The 22052-nt window shown below is 36.3% G+C and overlaps 2 protein-coding genes across 4 annotated transcripts; one reads left to right on the forward strand and one right to left on the reverse strand.

Moving 5' to 3' along the window:
- Positions 1-2566: 2566 nt before the first annotated feature.
- On the reverse strand, positions 2567-6285 carry LOC147281814 (auxin response factor 18-like). 2 transcript variants are annotated; one of them, XM_086247080.1, is made up of 4 exons: positions 5563-6285; positions 4273-5430; positions 3241-4163; positions 2567-3137 (listed from the first exon to the last, which is right to left on the reverse strand). In XM_086247080.1, exons 2-4 carry the CDS (start codon positions 5353-5355, stop codon positions 3062-3064), a joined length of 2082 nt encoding a protein of 693 aa, XP_086103206.1. In that variant the 5' UTR covers positions 5356-5430; positions 5563-6285; the 3' UTR covers positions 2567-3061. The 2 variants fall into 2 exon arrangements, with proteins under 2 accessions (XP_086103206.1, XP_086103207.1); XM_086247081.1 differs by having other exon boundaries at positions 2567-3131; positions 5563-6284.
- An 11650-nt stretch (positions 6286-17935) lies between these two features.
- Positions 17936-21248, forward strand: LOC147281815 (Phototropic-responsive NPH3 family protein). Of its 2 annotated transcripts, XM_086248461.1 has the most exons (5): positions 17936-18020; positions 18126-18200; positions 18944-19013; positions 19208-20425; positions 20689-21248. In XM_086248461.1, exons 2-5 carry the CDS (start codon positions 18142-18144, stop codon positions 21202-21204), a joined length of 1863 nt encoding a protein of 620 aa, XP_086104587.1. In that variant the 5' UTR covers positions 17936-18020; positions 18126-18141; the 3' UTR covers positions 21205-21248. The 2 variants fall into 2 exon arrangements, with proteins under 2 accessions (XP_086104587.1, XP_086104585.1); XM_086248459.1 differs by having other exon boundaries at positions 17997-18200.
- Positions 21249-22052: the final 804 nt, after the last annotated feature.

Below are 22052 nucleotides of genomic sequence, written 5' to 3' on the forward strand. Positions count from 1 at the left end.
AAAAGTGGGCCACCGGGTGGTTACCCGTTACCGGATGCTGGTTCGCGGTTGGTAAACCGTAAACATAGTAATATATTTGGGAAGGCCCAAAACGACGACGTTACGTAATAAAATTGTGAAAATTGGGAAAGCAAAAGGAACAGCGCGGTCAACGAAACGGCGCAAAAGAAGCGAAAGTTTTTCTCTTACCAAGCTCTGCTGACGTGCGCCCGCACGTGAATCCATTATTGAGTGGAGCTCCATGTGGGGACCCGCCGGGTTCGCACGTGCGGCAGATTAAAGTCTTAAACAGACAGAATGTGTTTTGTGTTTGTTTTTTCCTTAGAGGAATTGGATCCTTTCTGCTTCGCCTTTGGCTTTGCTTTCCAGCTCCTTTGCTGCTGTTTTGTTTCTCCCCACGTATTAGTTATTGACTTTGTGTTTGACAATTTTTGTTTTTGCAATCCCCATAAAACATAAATAGGATTATTTTACTTCCAAGTTTCCAACTAGTAGTTAAATAACTTAAATCATATAATAATTTACTATAAAGTTAATATCCCATACTTTGTGGCGTCAAGATTGGGACAATTAGTTATTTATTTATTTATTTCTATACTTCTATCCAGTCCAATATTTGAGGCTTTAACTCCATTTTTCAGCTCAGAAAAAAAAAAAAAAGGTTTATCCTACATTCCTACCATATCAACCGACATATACTAAGAATTTTATGTTGCGGATACTGTATAACATGCGGATATGAGCATATTTTAAATTTGGATTTCAAATAAGGTCCATTGATTTTAACTACTAAATTTTAATAACTTTTTAGTTTAGGTACCAAAATTAAATAGTATTTTAGATTAGCTACTAGTTGAAAAGTCAAACAAATTAATAAAGTAAAAGGTATTAAAATTTACAAAGATTACATCACATGCTACTAGAATAAAAAAATAAAAATAATATTACATCACAAATATTACATTAATTTATACTATATTGTATTAAAAAAATAAAAAATCAATCCAGTCACAACTTAACTGTGACTGTCTTGGTAAATTGAAAAAGACAACTTACACCACTATACTATATATTATTTTGAGTAAAAGTATTGTTTTGACCTCTGTTTATACTATATTATAGTATAATTTCTCTAAAAAAAATTCAATTAAGTCACAACTTAACTGTGACTGTCTCACAACTTAGATGTGACTGTTGTTCAGTCACAACTAAATTTGAAGTTGTGAGTGTCGTACAGTCACAACTAAATGTGAAGTTGAGACTACATTAGCAATTTTCAAGATAATATAAAAGCCTCAAGGACAATTTTGTCAAAATTTTATAAATTTTAACTAACATTCATTATATATGGGCCAAAAGATAAAAATGTCAAATGGAAAAGGCTTAAATCAAAGAGGTCAACATATTTGTGACCTAATCTAAAAAATTACATTCAAAATTGGTAGTTCAATTGAAATATTATATGGTCTTCATGCTATACCAAAAAATTATTGAGATTTGGTATTTAATCCTAATTTTCTATTTCAAATAATGTGTCAATATTTTACTGATTTATATATTGTCTACTTTAAAGTTTATTTATTTTACATTAAGTAAAACATTTACATGTATAATGACACATCATTTAGGATACAAATTTAAATTTTTCAGCATTATCGTGGATACATTCATAACTCTTGAATTTAGATGAATTTATCTTTTTCACCCTAAAGTAAAGGTTGTAGATCTTTAAATTTGTGGGTACTATATATAAATTATATAATATATTTCACTAGCACTTTAAATGATCTTCAAATACTAATTCTAAGATTTGGTAACTTTTATGTACACATAAAAACACAGTTTTTCATCGTCCACACATTTTAAGATATAATTTTCGATACAAACATATTTAGATGAAAAATTTATAATTCAATAATGAAAAATGAATCCCTAAAAAGTTAAAAGTTCGAAATACACTTATATGGTAGAATTTTTTAACGAACAAACTTCATTTTCTTCAAATACATAGTGGCAGTCTTGTGGTAGCTGGGGATTCTTGATTATAATCCCTGAAAATCTGTGGTCGTGCAAAACGACTGATTCTCTCTAACAAACCATGAGAATTGGGATGATGATGAGAGGATTTAGTCAACTCACCTTGAAAACTTGTGTTTTATAACCTGATGGTGAACACTGATTAGACCTTTAACCAACTCCTTTTCTTGGTCATGCACGGAACCAACCCTTATTTTTTTGTTTTTTCTCTTTTTTCTATGATGCACACCTCCTCTTCTAAATTATACTTGTTTGAGAAGTAAGTTTGGGATGAATCCCTTTCTCATTGGTAATGACATTTGAGTGTCTTGAGAGAGAGAGGGGTTTCAAAAATTCATGCAAGAAAGAAATAAAAATAACAAGAAAATAAAGGACATTTTTGAATTCTTGATCCACCAACAACGAAGTTAAAAAGCAAAGCAAGGCATGGAAAATGCCACATACAATACTTTGCAATATGTGATGCTTACAACTTCATGAGACTAGGTATTTAATTGAAAGCAACAATGGGGAACACAAAAACAAACACTTGAAGTAAAAGAGACGGCTAGAATTACCAAGCAAAATGCATTCACTTCCTTGCAAGTTCAAACTACATATGGAAGAAGACAAATAGGAATTTCCTTCTACTCAAACTCTGTTCCTGTCTATCTAATGTACATGTTCACTCAATTAAGCTTGCCTTCTTAGAAGACTTAATCCATTATCAAAAGGCTTTAAGTACATAATGCCAACTCCTACAAAAAGGGGGGAAAAAGAAGGGAGAAACCTGAAAAAAGCCAAAACCAATAAAACTACTGAGCAAATGATGATATTGTAATCAAAGTCTTAAAATCTAAATGTTCCTTTCTTGGACAAAAGGAAGAAAAATTAAGAAACTCGAAAAGTTTTAGATTGGAAGCTTGAAAATTGGATCAGAGCGGCTTCTCCCGCAAACTTCAGGAAGGGTAAAAGGTCAGCATTGGAACAGAGGATTTTATCAACCAGCTGTACAATTCAATAAGGGGTTTCATCTTTTCTTTCTTTACATTCCTACATTGTTGCTGCCTGAATCCATTAGAATCGTCAATCTTCTTGCTGTTTTCATGAAGTCACTGCAACTTCAACAATAAATTGATCAACATATTACCTTACAAACCATTCATTTAATAAGTAAAAGGTAATTAATTATATATTACAAGAACAATGGGAGTTGATTCATACCTGAATGGTTCATCTCCAATGTGTTTGACTGCACCAGTGACATCTCGATAGAGCACATGGTTCAGCATCTCAGAGTTTTCTATGCCAAACATGTCTGCCAGTTTTCTATACAGTTCATCATAGGACCCAATTAGTGAAAGGTCAAGAGTGCGGCCTACATTTTCAGACTCCATGAAGACTTTACAGTGACCCGTTTCCGAATTTGGTTCAATTTCGTGGCGAGTATCCTTGTACCATTGGAAACCTTCACAAGATGAGCGCTCTTGTAGGGTTTGTTGGTGAAGTGCGGATCCAGAATTTTCAGAAAGATTTGCCATTTTGTCTGCATTGCCCCCATCTGATGAACTATTTCCAGTAAGAACGGGTGAGACTGTATCGCCAGAGCAGCTGAGAGAGATCTGCTGCTCAGTAAGTATCGGTTGACCAAAGAGTATGAGTTGTGGTGGCTTTACATCATCTGGTTTCTTTGTAGTCTGGGTGGAATGTGCCATTGTCAACATGCAAGACACATTCTCGCTCATGGTAGGTTTTTGAATCATGGCGTTATTGGAAACTTTGGTGGGCGTAGCAGGGTGATCAAGTGGCCGAGGGAAACTAGCCTGAAATAGACCTGACTGCAGTTTGTTGAGGTGGAGATCGGATAAGGATAGACCATAATGAGCATGCCTGGCTCCCTGCATGCCAGCAGGAGATTTTTCGGGCAGACAACCGAAGGGGCTGCTGGGTCCAAGGAGATTTCCGGAGAATGTTGGCATTGGAATTTGACCTTCAAATGGGAAATCAGGGTGTTGTGGCAGTCTCATCTTCTTCCTTGGCGGCGAGAAGGGTGTGAGATGGATGGTGGGCATGTTCGATACCAATTCTACCAACCATGGGCTAACGCGCTTCACATTTTGAAGTAAATCAGGTTCATCCCAGCTAACCTGCAACATATGGATGCCAAATTTAGGCAACATTTATCTGTAAAAGCATAAACAAGCACCTAAAAACGAATAAGCTCATACCCAAAGCAGAGTGAAGTGAAAGGAGTACCTGGAGCAGCCTCCAAGGTGAGTCAGGCCAGCGGAGAGGCTCAGCAACCTGAACAGAGGATATAGTTCCCATGAACCAACTTATCCGCGACGAATCCTCCGTTTCGAAGGCCATCTTGAATCGCATTCCCGGACACCAGCGGATCTGCAATGCTGCTTTCACCAACGAGGCTTTCACACAGAACTCGGGAGTACTTGCTCGCGGGTAGTAAACAACCTCGAAGGGCTGTCCATTTGCAGCAAGAGTTGCAGCTTCGAAAACCGATTCAGCCCCAACTTTCCCCTTCCCCATTACACTCCCATTCCCATTTCTGATTACTTTGGTCTCATCCTCCCTCAGAAACGCCGAGAACCCTCCATACCCACCTGCCGGATTCCAGCCGGAAGAAGAGTCCGGTCCACCTCCAATCCCCCGCTTTGCTCTCCGAATCCCAACGCAAAGATCGCCATTCTCCGCCCTCAAAAACACAATTGAGTCCCCCGCAACAAGCTTCTTATGGTTCACAAAAGTACTCCACCCAGTGGTCAACAAATGCCTCCGAGGCGTCCCCCTATAAATGTGCCTAAACTTCCAAGTCTCGCCATGAACGTCCTTAGCAAGAATTGTCTGCACAGGCGGATCCGCCGAGTAGTCCAACCTCGGAAAAATGGTTTCAGCACAATACCGCGGGACAGAGAACCCACCGCCATTGTTTGCGTCCGATTGGGTCAGCGTTTTCGCAAATGAAGCTGGTTTATCCTGTGCTTCCGACCCATTAAGCGCCCCAACTCCATCATCTTCATAACCACCCTCATTCGCACCCAAAGGGACCACCCTAATTTTCGCATACACCTCATCCGTCTCAGGATCCGCCATGAACTTGATAGCAGAGACCCTGCACAGTATGTACGGCGGCACCCGAGGCCAGTTTCGGAAATCCACAGGGCCACAGGCGTGCTCGGCATGCCCTTGAGGAAAGTAGAACACCTTCGCATTCACTGCCGGCATTTGAACCATGCCTCCGGCACACGCGTGCCATAGCTGAGGGTCCAAGCACTTCTCTCCCTCCTTCACTTTCTCTTTCGAATCCATAAACGTAATCATATCAATTCTTTAAACAAACAAAATTCAAAATACAAATCCAAACCGCCCTTTTCTTCTAGCTCTCTGTAAATTATGCTGCAAATTAAACCATATTAACCACCCAAATTAGGCCATGTTACTCGGAAAATCCAATCAATTGAACCCTAGAAAATAAGAAAATACAAATTATTAGTACAATCAATGAACTGCATTCGATTGATTTCTTACCTTATAAAGCATATAGGATTCGAAGCAGAGCCGAAAAACAAAGCTTTCTGCCACGTTTTCACTATCAATCTTCAAAACAAAAAATCCCTCCCTATCTAATTTTCCAAACAGCAAACCTCGACTTCGAATCCATTTATTTTTGGCTCAATTCAGAGGTTCAATTGCTTTGGCACTCAATTAGCACCCGATATAAACCCTACCAAACACAAATTCGGAATCAAAACCAGCTCCGCCTTTCTTCCAACTTCAACAGAAGATTGAATTCACAACCTCAACACCCTAATTAAGCAGTGCTTCCACTGAACCAGTCCAAAGCCACCAAACTTTTCTTTCAACCAAACAAAAGAAAAACGCTCAGACTCAAACTGAGCCAAAAAAAAAAAAAAACAACTCTGCTCTTTTCCGAATTCCAATCCGCCGAGTCCTCAGAGCTCAATCTCCGCGCCTACTTTCAGAGAATCAAGATCTACGCTGAGAGAGAGAGTGTGTGAAATTCGAGCTCCGACCTCTCCTCCTATCTCTGCGCGAAAAACACGGCAGAAAATTCTCCAACCAAAAACAGAGAATCGTCGTCGGTCTCTTTGAATCGTCGTCGTCGTTGTCTTGGCTTCAAAGACTCATCAATCAACTGCAACAGCAACAACTCTGAGGCTCAACACAGAAGAAGATAAAAAGCCATAGAAACACGCAGAGAGCAGAGCACCAAAAGCCTTTTGGATCATGCAAGAGTCCAAAATCACACTCTCAGCTTAATAACACCAATAAATAAATAAAGATCAAAACAAACCAACGCACGCACTCTCACTTTTACTACAAATATCAGGCACTGGTCGTCTTAACACTGCCACAGACTCACGGTAACAAACAAAAATATTTGTATTTTGCGCAATATATTTTACTTAAACGCTCGTCTAATTGACCGTGTAAATTGTAAATAAACCCGACTAAGTATAATATTAAGGAACATTAGTATGTGTATATATGTTTTGAATTTTTAATTACTTACCTTTTTCTTCGGATCTGAAGAAACTGTGTGTATCTTCAGAAGCCAGCAAAACAACAAAGATCTTTAAGGAAGGTATCCTTTTATATTTATTTTTTTTGATTCATCTTATTCTATTAGTACCAATTAAATTATTAATTTATTTAATTCTATTCAGACTTCAGAGCAATCAACACAAGGGCTTAATTTTTTCTACTTATATATTGGATGAGTCAGACTATTGTTATAGATTTCCGTGTTCCGCGAGATATTCACCATCTCGTGAGTGAGTGGGTTAAGGGTTCGCTTTTCAGTTCTGCGCTAAAATCAAGGCAACGCAGTCGTAAACTGCGGTTAAGGACTAAACTACACCCGCGGTCAATGTTGAAATTGCAAATAGGCTTCTAGCCAGTGCAAACCACGCGCTAATATTTAGTCAATGACCCGAGTGATTATTATTTTCTTGGTAATAGATTATTTTATTTTTTAATCTTTAAGAATTAAGATAATGACCAAAATTAATTTCTTTTCTAATTAAGCAATTTGTATTATTTCGTTTATATTACTTCATATAACATATAGAATGTTAAATATGACAATATTGGAGGATGTTAAAACATTCGAGCATTCAAGTGCATTTCTTATTAATTCCACATTTTTATCTTATTTTTTAAGAAAAGTTATATTTCTTACCATGTATATGTCACATTTTTAATAAATATGAAATTCACGTTTAAATGACCAAAATTAAATTCACATGTGCTAAAGAACCTAAGCATGCCAATTGCTAATCAATCTCAATACAGAGCACCACGTCTATGTGCGTTACTTTTTCAATCAACTTTAAATGGATTGCGGCCTCTGTCCGTTCAAATAAATTTGTCATTTATTTTATGACTTTTGTTGGGGTCATATTAAACGAAACATTGGGAGTTCAATGGACATGAAAAAAAGTACCGTTTCTGATCTTAGTTTCACTCTACTTTCCGATATCAAAAGTCTGTCATTTTACCAGACTTAATGATTTGGTTCCTGTAAATGAGATCCATCTTTTAATTCAATGCTAATGTACAATGAACAGGTAATTAGGTACTTCTATTGAGTATTTAATGAAGAAATATAATTGTCAGCACTTGTAACTCTACTATTAGATAAATATGACAAAATTATACACGACCACTTGTTAACATGATACAATTTTATATAAAAAATTCAATATTCAGGTTGAGATTTATTGTGTTGTGTTAATATCATGTGGACATGTTAGCCACCCATATCGTTTCCGAGTTAACTGACAAGCACGTTTGGACCAGTTAAAAATAAGAGTATTTTGGTAATTTAGTAATTTGTGGATTTATTCGTTGTATTTTTTGTTTAAAAATGAAGTATATATATATATTTTGTTGTAATGAGTGAAACGAGTGTTGATACTCGTTGATGTGTGAAATGAGTAGGGTGAGTTGAAACGAGTCAACTCACATCCAATATGTGAATACGAGTGAAATGGGTCATATCGTGTTTACTCATTATTTTATGTGTCGTGTTTGTGTTGACATTTTTTAGCAGTTAGCTTAACGAATTGTTTTTGGGTGGAGCCATTTTTTACACGACTCAAACGCGACACCACACAAAAACAACACGAACCCACAAAAACACGACCTGTTGCTAAGTCTAATACTAGAGTACTTATTTTTCATCTACGACTATAGTTTTATAGTTCGACTATTATTCTCTTTTTTCATATCCCAAGTCTCATTTAAAAAGGTCAAAGAGACTAAATACAATCTTTGTTTCACCTTGACACATGAGCGTGTAAGAATGTGATTCTAGAGTTTCAGATTCTTATGATCTATCTAAAAGGAAGACGGTTTTTGTTGTATTGAAGAGTAAGTCAGTCATAACCGCTTGACGTGAGAGTATAACGTCAACATCTTGGTTTTTTAAGAATTTTCTTAATTCAAAATTAAAGATAAAAAAATCCGGGCTCCCTCAAACTTTGGTTAAAAGAATCTTAACATGTACAATTGCGACAACCCTCCTTAGCTAGCTGAATGTCTTCCAAGTTTGCGACGGATTTTTTTTCTTAGGAGGGATGATCTATGGTGTAATTAGATTGTCAATCGAAATGGCATAATTAAATATAGTATACTAGCTAAATTTCACCTACCTACCAACCATAGTAATTTAATTAAGGGTTTTTTTTTCATATTTAGTACATAAACTTTGATTCTTGTCTTAATGTGGTACCTAAACTTTTATTTGTCTCAATTGAGTACCAAAACTTTTATTTTGTGTCTAATAGGTACCAAAATGAATTTCTGTTAAAATTGTCAACAAAAATTAGGAGCAATATGGTCACTTCAAAAAAATTATATTTTGTTTGTTTGTTGTGTTTTTTTTTTTTTAAAACATATAAATAAAATAATTAAAATATAATTTGTTTTAGTGACTATATTGCCCCTAACTTTTGTTGACAATTTTAACAGAAATTCATTTTGGTACCTATTAGACACAAAATAAAAGTTTAGGTACTCAATTGAGACAAATAGAAGTTTAGATACCACATTAATAAGATAAGGGTCAAAGTTTAGGTACTAAATATGAAGAAAAAAAAACCCTTTAATTAAATTGTATACTAAATTTATCTAGTGTAATATAGTTCATATGAAACAAACCTATGGGTTATCAACCTAGCTATTTAGTCTTGTTACCCTTTGAGTTTTGAGTGGTGTCATCCTGTGGGAGCAGTCAGTCCCTTTGATCCACAGCCTCCAATCCGACCTGATTATGACAAAACGTACAATTCCCCATTACATAATGTTTTTTTCACTTCCAACTTTCCATTTGGTACTCATTATGTTGTAAACTAGGGCCACAATATTGTGACCAATGTTGCAAACCCCATGGATGGAGACTTGCTAACCAAAAACATGAGCTCCTGCTGCCTCTATTGGGGACCTACCAAGAAAGAGATATATAAATGAAAAGATAGTGGTTGGAGGCACCATAAACAAAAACCATAGTTGAGGGTTGATGGAGTTAAGCCCATGCCACAGCTCATTGGACCTCCCCCACATTGTTATTGTTATTACATTATTCAAATTGTAACTCCATCTCGATTCAGATCTTCTACTTATTTTTTTTTTTAAGTTTTTTGTTTTAGTAACACTTTTTTTTGTGTGTGAATGATGTTTCATAAATTATTAGATTTATATAACACAATTTGTATTGAAACATACAAAAAAAAAAAGAAGAAGCAGAGAATCCAAACACACACTGTCAACTATCAACTTTAGGTGGGTTTTTGTCCCTCAATTACTTAATGCTTGCACGACCAAGTGGAGGCATTTAAACCCTTAGACAGCCAACCCACCAGCATAAACATCCACTGGTTATTCTGAGATTTCTCTTTTATTTTATTTTATTTAATACCCATGATTTATAATTAGGGTTAATTACAATTTAGTACCTCAACTTTACCTCCTATTTCAAGTTAGTACCTCAAGTTTAAAAAGTTTCAATTTCATACATCAACTTCCATTTTGTCACAATTTCATACCTCCGTTACTACTACCGTTAGGAAGTCCGTTATCCGCCTACGTAGCGCTGACGTGGCGCACGCTGACCCAATCACTAAGTGTTGACTTGATTTTTAATAATTTCCATGTGGCAGAATAATAATAAAAAAAGAATAAAATATTTAAAAATTAATTAAAATATAAAAAATTGAATTAAAAAACAACCCCCATTTTTTTTGGTCAAAAACACAACCCCCATCCCCTCCCCCCAGCCCGACCCACCCCTCCCCCTCCCCCTCCCTGCAACCCATCCCCTCCCCTCCCCTCCCCTCCCCGCAACCCAACCCCTCCCCTGCAACCCATCCCCTCCCCTCCCCTCCCTGCAACCCATCCCCTCCCCTCCCCTCCCCTCCCCTCCCCTCCCCGCAACCCAACCCCTCCCCTGCAACCCATCCCCTCCCCACAACCCAGCCCCTCCCCCTCTGTGCTTCCAAGCTTCCAAATTGGCAGTACACCCAAACAATTCAAACCCATCAAAATTCATCCAACAAAAATAACAATTTTTGATAAAAGATAAAAAAATTACATTAAATTGAAGAAACCCCTCAAAAAATGAAGAAAAAGACATAAATGGGCAAAAATGATAAGAGAATGGTTTTGGGGTTGATCTTGGTTACCGATGCAGTGTTCTTCGTTTTATTCAAGATCTAGATCATGGGGTTTTTCCATTTTATTTTGGGTTGCTGGGCGAGATGGGTATTTTTTTTATTTTTTATTTTTTTCTCAATTTCTGCTGGATGATGCTGGACGATCGTCACGGTGGCGAAACGAGAAGCCGACCACAACCACCTGGTGTTTCTCTAGAGTTTCGCAGAGGCAGTGGACCACTACGCCGCCGTCTCTGACTCGAGGTGACGCTGCCGCCGAACAAAGGGAACGACTGGCGATGGTTCGGGAGGAAGATCTCGAACATGGTAGTGGCATCGGGGGAGAGAGACAACATATCGTCATCGCGGCCAAGGAGGATGAGGAGAGAGAGAGAGAGAGAGAGAGAGAGAGAGAGAGAGAGAGAGAGAGAAAGAGGTTACCGGCAGGGTTGGGTTGTGGTGAGGGGATGGGTTGCAGGGAGGGGGAGGGGGAGGGGGAGGGGGAAGGGGGTGGGTCGGGCTGGGGGAGGGGATGAGGGTTGTGTTTTTTTTAATTCAATTTTTTATATTTTAATTAATTTTTAAATATTTTATTCTTTTTTTATTATTATTCTGCCACATGGAAATTATTAAAAATCAAGTCAACACTTAGTGATTGGGTCAGCGTGCGCCACGTCAGCGCCACGTAGGCAGATAACGGACTTCCTAACGGTAGTAGTAACGGAGGTATGAAATTGTGACAAAATGGAAGTTGATGTATGAAATTGAAACTTTTTAAACTTGAGGTACTAACTTGAAATAGGAGGTAAAGTTGAGGTACTAAATTGTAATTAACCCTTATAATTATTACTAGACATAAATAGCATCTTTCTTTTCTTCTTTAGGGGTGGTTGATCTTAATTGTCTAATAATTGTGGCATGTACCACCCTATGCTACATCCCTCCAACTCCAACAAATTATGCGACATTAAAGATAGTTGCAATGTAGAAAACATGGATAAATTTATGAATTGACAGGGACTTCTTAAATTCATTTTGTATATGTTTTATTCACTTGTACATAGTTAAAATATAATTGAAAAATGCTCTTAAGCATCTGATCGAGTTATTAATTAAAGGTTTTCAAAATTTAATAAACTTGGTCTAAATTTACCACCACTCCAATATAATTAAGTTGTTTTACATGATCTCAACCGATTCGATTCTTAATGGACAAAATATTGACTTAGTTATAAAATTAGTTGTATCATTTTAAGAGTTGAGAGTGGCCTCATGATAAGAATTAGGTTAATAATAAAGAGGAGAGTGTTGATTTTGATGAGGTTAATTAAGGTGGTACAAATTAATAAAACACTACTATTTTGTTAGGAGGATAAAGTACTGGAGAATTCAAACCTTTTACTATTTTTTGTGTTTATTTTTGAAAATTCACATTTCACTATTTGAGTAAGATTAAAATAGGGACGTCCATGTAACAATCCCACCGTCAACAGTCGTAGTGGGGTGCATCCTAACCCGGATGCTGGCGTGGTGAAATATGATTGGCTTGTCACTGAAACTGAGCAAGGAATTCACCGGAGCGGAGTGAGATTTCCAAGCAGGACGCGCTAACTTGACAGCTACAAGACAACAAGAGCAGGCAATGCGTGGACGTTGACTCTCCACATTGTTCATGCCTCTGCCTGAACAAGCCGACACGTGTCAATTTGCTTATCATGGATGACGTCGTCCCATTTCCATCACGGGGGATTAGATCTGCGACGTTCGGCCCCAAGCCAAGGAACCAATTCTACGGGCCCCGCCCCCGTGGTTTTTTTATTGTGTTGTGATCCGCACAGTCCTTTGGGTATGGACCGATGACACTAACACAATGCCAATTGCCAAAGCCTTCTCCACCCTTGAAAATGGAAAAACAAAATTATGGAATTATGAAAAAGTCAAAAGTTTTTTTTTTTTTGGTTAAATGAAAAAGTGAAAAAGTGAAAAAGTGAAGAGTTTGTTGGAAATACACATCCATGCACAAAAGCCGACGTGAAAGTTGGTCCAAGTCAAAATTATGGTTAGAACCTCAAACAGTCAAACAAGAACTGTCATAACCTCATAGGGCCATATTTCTACTCGTACGAATATTGTTTTTTAACATGTATAGATGGCATAATGAAAAAAAAATCTTTACTTATTTAAGAGTGATCGAATTATTAACAGTAATGTCACACTTACCACATTTTTATACCATAATTTCATACCATTTTATATGATATTTATACATTAGACACTAAAAATTAAAAAATAAAACTTAAAAAAGAAAAAAGAAATACATTTCTAGTGAAGTAATGACACATCAAGTAGAATACAAATATAGAAAAAAAAAAATGGAACAATTAGCATTATTGAATTATTAACTTATCTCAATTTGAAATTGTCTTTCCACCTTTTTCTCACCACTCAGTTATTAGTCAGTTTTTGAATGTAACATGTGTGTCATTAGATTAAGGCTCCGTTTGGCATTGCGGTGGAGAACCAAAAAATTGCCGTGGATGACAATTCTTAATCACCTACAGTAGTTTTGGTGTTTGATAAAAAAATAAAAAACTATTTTTCCCCACAATTCTCAACTCCCCACAGCAAAAATAGAAAGCAGGTTTCTAGGTGCTTTTGAAAGCTACAGCGACTCACAACAACAATGAATATTGTATTTCATCCATAATACCCTCATTGATTTCTATAATTTTTATTTGTTTATTTTAAATTAAAAATATGTTCATTGTTAGTTATATTTTATATTGTGATAATTAATTATGATATTTTATCTATACGATTAAAATTATAATATATTTAAAAAAATAATAGGCATACTTATTTAATAATGTTGTTCTTAGAAAAATTAAAGCTAATAAAAATTTGTAGTAAAAAATTTCAAAAACAAGTAAAAAAAAACATTTTATTTTTACCAAACAAATAAGTGAAATGCACTTTCAGCATCATGTCCATTTTAGTAATTATACACAGTCACAGCATTTTTATATTAACATTTACCAAAAACTTTAATATTATTTTTTGCACTCACAGCACTTTTGAAAACATAGTTTACCAAACACTCAACTGCTTTATCTTACAGTTGACTTTACTTCACAACTGTTTTACTTCACAACTGTTTTTTCTCACAGCAATATCAAACTGGCCCTAACTAATTGTTAGCCTAATTATATTTTTCTATTAAATTATAATATAGAAAAATAATTTTATATATTTTAAATTATATATTAATTTAAAAAATTCACACACAAATATATGCATGGATTGGTAGCACAATAATGGTGCAAATATCTAAAGAAACATATAGTGGGAATATTAGAGTGGCTGAGTGGAGGGGTCACATCTTTTGGGGTTTTTGCACCCAAAGTGGGTGGTCTGCTCTCAAAACTCACGAAGACTACATAGATTAATTTGAATATATTATATATATATGAAATATATTAGAATAGTGTCGTGACTTGTGAGTGTTTATGGATGGTTGGTGACAACATTAAAATTGCACACGTGTTGAACAGGTTGGCCGAGGCAGATGCACAGCCGCCTGGGCTGCCGATGCCGGCGCATATATGTATATATATGCATGCATGCAATTAACCCGCCCACTTATTATTTTATTTTATTTTGTAATCGAGGGTGTCCTGCTATCTTGGGCCAAGTTTTGCATACCTGACTAATCTTTTGGACCGGTCAAAGGCAGACAATCCACGCTAGGGATGGACACGGTACGGTATGAGCCTCATACCGATATCATACCGAAATTTTTATTCGGTACGGTATCGGTATGATATAGACATTTTTAAAATTGTTACCATACCATACCATACTAGTGTTCTATGAATTCGGTATGGTTTCGGTATGTGCCAACATTTAAAAAAAAAATTTTGTCAAAAAACAACATTTAACAACCAAAAAATATACTGTCAATCCCTTGCACTTTTATTCTTACATATTAATTGTCAATTCTTTGCTAGTAATTGTCTAACTCTAACTCTAACCCAAGGAGTGAAATTTCGAAAATTTTGGCGAAATTTCACCGAAATTTTCGTTTTTTTGGGATCCCAAAATTTTATCACATAACCCTTAATTTTCGGTAAAATTTTGTCAAAATTTCGACGAAATTTCGCTGTGAAATACAAACCAAAATCTCAGATACAAACAAGCAATCCGATTTCACATAAATCAATCAGAAAATACAAAACAAACCAAAATCCCAAATACAAACAAGTAACCCATTAGACCCGTTTGGCAAAAAAGATTGAAACATCCTTCAGATCGCCGCGATGTGGTTCGGAGCCAGGTCTGAAGATGGGTGGGCTGCTGCTCCGATCGACCCGCATGCCGATCGACCTCCCAAAGCTGAGGGAGGGGGAGTGTGTGCAGGAAACAGAAGGAAAGAAAGGAAGGAAGGAGAAAAGAACAAAAAAAAAAAATCTGAGGGAGGGGGAGGAACCCAGGTGAAAACAAAGAAGAAAGAAAAAAAAAAAAACAGAGAGGAAGAAAAGAGAAGAAGGAAGGAGAGAAGAAGAAAGAATGGAAAAAAAAAATAATAAGAAGAAGAAGGGAAGGCAGCCTTGTGGGCTGTGTGCACGGCCAACAAATAAAAAAGGAAAAGTAAAAAGAAAAAAAATGATGAGTGCACCCGAGGAACTCAGGTGAAAACAAAGAAGAAAGAAAAAAAAAAACAGAGAGGAAGAAAAGAGAAGAAGGAAAGAGAGAATGAAGAAAGAATAGAAAAAAAATAATAATAAGAAGAAGATGGGAAAGCAGCCTTGTGGGCTGTGCAACTTTTAAGATCACGTTCAGAAAAGAGAAGGTAAAAGTGTAAATACAGGGAAATATCTGAGTAAAGTATATGAGGTACAAAAGGATGGGAAGCAGCCACGTCAGTCAGAAAGCAAAACCTCTTATCTAACTTTCTCCAATTGGCACTAAATATCTTTAATTATTTTCCCACTTGCACACCAAGAGGACTTTAATTTTTTTTATTTAATTCACTCAAAATAAATTATAAAAAATGTCATCCATCTTTTTTGTTTGACCAAAAAAAAAATGTCATCCATCTACATACATTTTATTATCATAATTATTGTTCATCAGGAACTTTAAAGTTTTAAAATTTTCTAATTGGATTTAGTGGACAGGTTTTTTACATTGACTTTATACTTCGTAGTATATTGTATTATCTGTGCGCACGGCCAAACAAATAAAAAAGGAAAAGTAAAAAGAAAAAAAATGATGAGTGCACAATGTAATAAAAAAATATATAAAAAAATGTAAATGAGAACAAAAGAAAGAAAATAAAGAAAAAATAAAAAGATAATTAAAATTTTTTATTAATTTAAAAATTAAAAGGAATTATAGCATAGTCTGGTCATGCATCAAACACAGAACAGTATTATTTAGTTTATCCAGCTTTCTAATCCGATATAGCATCAAACACAAGATAACACTTAATCTAGCTTACTCTAGTCCAACACTATCTAGCATAATCCATAAGAATAGTTCAATCTAACACAGTCTAACATATCAAACGTGGCCTTACTGTGTTCCATAATTTTAAGTTTAAGTGTTTAACTATAATAAATTTTCGGTTTGATATAAACAAAATAGATGTATGACATTTAACTATGAACACAGTGTCAACAAAATATACAGCTAACAAAAAAGATTAGAAGCAAGTATGTATACATATAATTATTTTTTTAAGTTAAATAAAAATTGTAATATAAATAAATTTGAGGTGTTATTTATATAATTATTAATTAGTGATCCATTTTTTTAACAGTATTTACCACCAGCGCGCATTATATTCATCTTATATTACATAAAACCTACTATATAATTTGGTTTCTTCAATGTTTTTTATCAATATAGTAGATAATATGTTAAATAAGTATATAGTCAAGTTTCATTCAAAATTTCCGTATTTTGATAGCAATTTCCGTCGTTTTTATCTAATTTTGTCGAAATCGAAATTTTAATCGAAATTTCCACGAAAATTTCCTCGAAACCGAAATTTTACTCCTTGCTCTAACCTAATATTCTTACATATTTAGTTAATTTTTTTGCCCAAATATTGATGGGGAATGGAGAATACTAGAATAGGGGATTGAGAATTCGCTGTGGGCAAGTCTACTATAGTCTATAGACTTGCCCAAATAGCCACTAATATGACAGACACATAATTAAAAGAATATTAAATAATTAAATTAAATATAATTCGGTGCGGTACGGTACGGTATATTACGATATTGAAAGTTTCATATTGATACCATACCGATTTTGAATCGGTACGGTACGGTATGTAATCGGTATTGTTTTTCGGCATAAAATTGACACGGTACGGAATGGTACGGGTTCGGTTTCGGTATTTCGGTTTCAAATGCCCACTCCTAAAGGATCAATTTTGTAAAAATTAAATAAATTAGAAATCGTTTATCTACAAAAATTAATAAGTAGAATACCATGGATCCATCTCCATATATAAGAACTAAATGTTTATGTTGTACGATGAATATGAATCACACATCATATAAGAATCAATTCAAAATAAGTATTTGTATTATATTATGAACTGATTGTGTATTGTACTATGGGACAAATTATACTGTTTTAAATATAGGGTGAGCTATAGTGGGGATTAGATAGGTTAGGGTGGGCTAGGATCGACTGTAGTGGGCCAAACTGGGGTGTATGAGGGTTAATTAACTTTATCTAGGAAAATTTATAAAAGAAAAAAAAAAAAGTTGCATGGGTTACAGTTCATGCAACCCTTAATATAAATTTGTCATTGGTTATACTATCTCTCTAACATAAACGAGATCTACTTGCGTTGAAATGATACATATTACAATACTCTTGTTTGTAGAGGTATAAGTCTTACAAAATAATGCATCACATGGTCTAAAAATGAATGATTATGTGAAATTAAGCCCACTTCCTGGTGGCAAATGGGTCATGCATCTTGACCATAAAAGTATGACAGGGGCCCTTGTTTGTAGACTCACTGTCTCTGAGCCCAAGTTAGATGTTCTGGGGTTTTTGGTAACATTGCCATGAGCCCAAGTTTGATACTATGGGCTTTTTGGTAACATTACTATGAGCCCATGTTGACGTGTCAAAAACCTGAGAATAGGACATGAAAGAAGGAGTCTGAGCGCAACTTCAGTTGGAGCCACTGAAACGGTTCAACCGCTTCCTTCTCTCCTTCACTTGTTGCTGTAGACTCGCTACTTCTCTCTCTCTCTGAATTCTGAAAGCATTTCCCAAAATCATGTATGACACATTCACTTTCACTCACATTTTCACACCCAAGTCTTTATGTGACTGTCTGAGGTGATGTTTCAATTAAATTTATGATTCTGAGTTTGCTCATTTTAGAAGACCACCAGAAACCATGGCTTGCATGAAGCTGGGCGCTAAGTCTGAAGCATTTCACCGCGAAGGCCAAACTTGGTAAGGCCTTTACATTTTGATCAACAAACAAATAGATACGATTGACGAGTTAGAGATTGCTCACATGGGTGTTTCTTAGTTTACCTTTTCAAATTCATCAAAACTGATATAGTGATATGTGTATATGTATGTATGTATCTATATGTGTCAGGCATTAATAGCAATCTGGTCTGGACTGTGTTGGTTTTAGTATTAGCGTACTGTAAAAGTAGGGCCCTTTGTTTGTGCATGCCTGATAAGTGATTGCATATATGCGTAGCCTAGACACAAAAGTGATTTTTTTTTTCGGCCTAGACACAAAAGTGCTTAAATAACCATGGTGTCCTGCCTAGGCAACAAGGTTGACAATATTTTCATTGACCTTTAGGCTTTAGGCCATGGCAACTTTGTGGGTAATGGGGTGTGATATGAGCAGGGTCAGAAAATTGCAGCAATATTATGGTGTTAGTGACTCCATTTTTTGACTCAAAGAGTCAAAGTCCTCTACTGCTTGAGAAGCGTGTATAAATTATAGAGTCTTAACTTCTTATTATTTACTTAGAACTTAAACAGAAAATAAACCCATTTGATAGAAAACCATTAGCAACCACATAGGGGTGTGTAACAAAGATGAATTGTGTCATGGAATACGAGTTTGGTGTGACAATTGGATTCTGCGAGAATTTACTGTTGAGTCAAGTTCATGGCTGTAGTAGATGATTTTAGCTCTATTTTTATGGATCTGATTTGTGTTTTTCTTTCAGGCTTTGCACAACTGGGCTTCCAAGCGATGTTATAATTCAAGTTGGGGAAATGTCTTTTCACCTCCACAAGGTGCATTTTGTTTGATTATGTTTGCAGTATGAAAGAAATTGTAGTGTTTGTGTGTGCATGTAGGACCGTTTGTGCATCTATGTTTTCAGTATGCTCTCTGTCTGCACTTTTCATAATTTGCATATCACTTCAACTCTTATTGGCATTCATGCTCTGTTCTCATTTTCTAGCTCCTATTTTGGCAACTACTGCAGTTTCCATTGCTTTCTAAAAGTGGGCTATTAGAGAAGCTTATCGAAGAGTGTTCTGTTGAGGAAGGATCTGTTTGTGTCTTGCAACTTCATGGTGTGCCCGGAGGAGCTAAAGCATTTGAGCTTGCAGCCAAATTTTGCTACGGTGTTAAAATAGAGTTAACTGCTTTGAATGTTGTCATCCTTAGATGTGCAGCAGAATACCTCCGAATGACTCAAGATTATGAACAAGGAAACCTCATTGCACAAACAGAGGCTTTCCTTAATGAAGTCTTCGGCACTTGGAGAGACTCCATAGTAGCTCTTGAAACATGTGAAGAAGTTCAACCATATGCTGAAGAGCTTCACATTGTTTCAAGATGCATTGATTCCATGGCTATGAAAGCTTGTGCAGACCCAAAGTTATTCAGTTGGCCTATATCAGGAGGAAATGACATGAAGAACACAACAGGCGCTGTCTTATGGAATGGAATAACTGCTGATGAAACTAAGCAACAACCTCTCGGTGATGATTGGTGGTACGAAGATGCATCCTTCCTTAGCTTACCTCTATACAAACGATTGATTCAAGCTGTTGAATCAAAAGGCATGAGGCCTGAGAGTATCTCTGCTTCTCTCATGTCCTATGCTAGAAAGTATCTCCCCTTGATGAATGGGCAATCGAGCTTTAACGATGCAAGTCATGCAAACTCAGGTGCAACCATATCTGAGGCAGACCAAAGGGCTCTACTTGAAGAAATTGTGGGGTTACTTCCTAATAAGAAAGGAGTCACATCCTCCAAGTTTCTACTTAAGCTGCTACGAACTGCTATGATGTTACATGCAAGTCCATCATGTAGAGAAAATTTGGAGAAAAAGGTGGGTGTCCAGTTGGACCAAGCTGTGCTTGTAGATCTTCTCATACCAAATATGGGTTATTCAGTGGAGACTCTTTATGACATAGACTGCATTCAGAGGATTCTTGACCATTTCATGTCAGTAAACCTGGCTGCAGTTGGTTCATGTTCTCCATGCATAATTGAAGAGGGGCAATTGATGACTGGCACTGATCCACTGACACCTATTACTATGGTGGCCAGTCTGGTGGATGGATATCTTTCCGAGGTAGCGCCAGATGTTAATTTGAAGCTACCGAAGTTTCAGGCACTTGCTGCTGTCATCCCTGATTATGCTAGGCCGCTGGATGATGGCATTTATCATGCAATTGATGTTTTCTTGAAGGTAAGACAAACTTGAGCGCGTGGATTGTCTTCATGATATTTGGTTTAACCTTAATTCCAGTCTGGTCATTAATGGATTCCTGTAACTGAAGTTTGATATGTACTTTGATTAACATTCTCAAAAATGCCCAATTTTTACTCAGACACCACTACTATGATACTAAATGCTGAAGCAGTAGGTACCATTGGAATCGTGTTTTCTTATGACCTTGGTGTCTATGCCTGGTCATGCATGCTAACAACATTACATTTTCATAACCACAGGCACATCCTTGGCTTACAGATTGTGAAAGGGAGCAACTCTGCAGACTCATGAACTGCAACAAGCTGTCACTGGAAGCCAGCACCCATGCAGCCCAGAATGAGAGGCTACCTCTTCGAGTAATTGTTCAAGTCCTTTTCTTCGAACAGCTTCGACTCCGTACATCTATTTCTGGCTGGTTATTTGTTGACAATCTTGAGAACTCACAAAATCCCAGTGCAAACCTTGAGCTCCCCACCAAAAATGATGTTCCCCATCAAATGGACCCTGCACAAGACCGAGCTCTGGGCATTGATCGCGACATGAGGGAACGAGTTTTAGAGCTTCAAAAGGAGTGTTCAAGTATGAAAAAGGAGCTTCAGAAGCTGGTGAAGACCAAGAGAAGTTGGAACATCCTTCCCAAAAGGTTAGGTTTTAGGAAAAAAAGGGAGCCTTGTAGTCCAAAAGAATCAAAGCCTTCTGATAGGATGGCACCAACATCATGCTTAAATGGACAGCAAGATCATGAGAATAGCTAGCGAAGTGGACCCTTCAACTTCAAAGCCTCAAATCTTTGTGTTTATATTATATTTTTCTTGTTTTCTTTTACATGCCAGATTTCTTATTCTTTTGCATGCCTGTGAATTGGAGCAAGTGATGCATGCTTAGAAGTTAGGTTGTGGTTCAATTCATTCCAATTACTTAACCTGTTATGCTACACCTTGTCACTCTGAGTCTGAGGCCTTTTAAATTCATACCTCAACGGCTCAACTGAAAAACCAGATATTGGTCAAGTTCTCAAGCAACGCTGGGCTAGGACACATATTTCAAGTCCAGGCCCGCCCATATAGATTAGCCACTCAGATCAGGTTGGGCCGATCCAGTTAAATCTGTTTTGGAAATTTCATATTAATTTCCAATTTTCCATTGAGTGAAACTATTGTCACTTGCCCAAACCAAAATACTCACATCATCCCTCTTACTAAAAAAGATTTAATTAAACCCTTGGGATTAATCAAGTAGTGAGGGTAGGTGGGATAATGGATTAGGATTAGGCTAGGTTCAGAATTGATTCCACAAATGTAACAAATAAAATAAAAAAAATTACAATTTGCACTCATTACACCTGCCTCAAAGGATAAATTTTAAGAGAAAATAGTGATCCATTGATCTTCAAACCTATTTAGGTTTTAGATCAATTTTGCACTCATTTTTACATATTACAATTTCTTGATTGATTTTCAAACCAAGTAGGAGACATTGTATGTATAATTGTTGAAATGATTTCACTTACACTTATGCCCACATATCCAAAAACTGTTAAGAATTTACTACTATTTCACCAACACGTACACTTTACAAGACACAAACTCCCAACCCCCATCAA

This window comes from Dryas octopetala, chromosome 6, assembly GCF_963921425.1.
Source record: "Dryas octopetala chromosome 6, drDryOcto1.1, whole genome shotgun sequence".
Taxonomy (NCBI): domain Eukaryota; kingdom Viridiplantae; phylum Streptophyta; class Magnoliopsida; order Rosales; family Rosaceae; genus Dryas; species Dryas octopetala.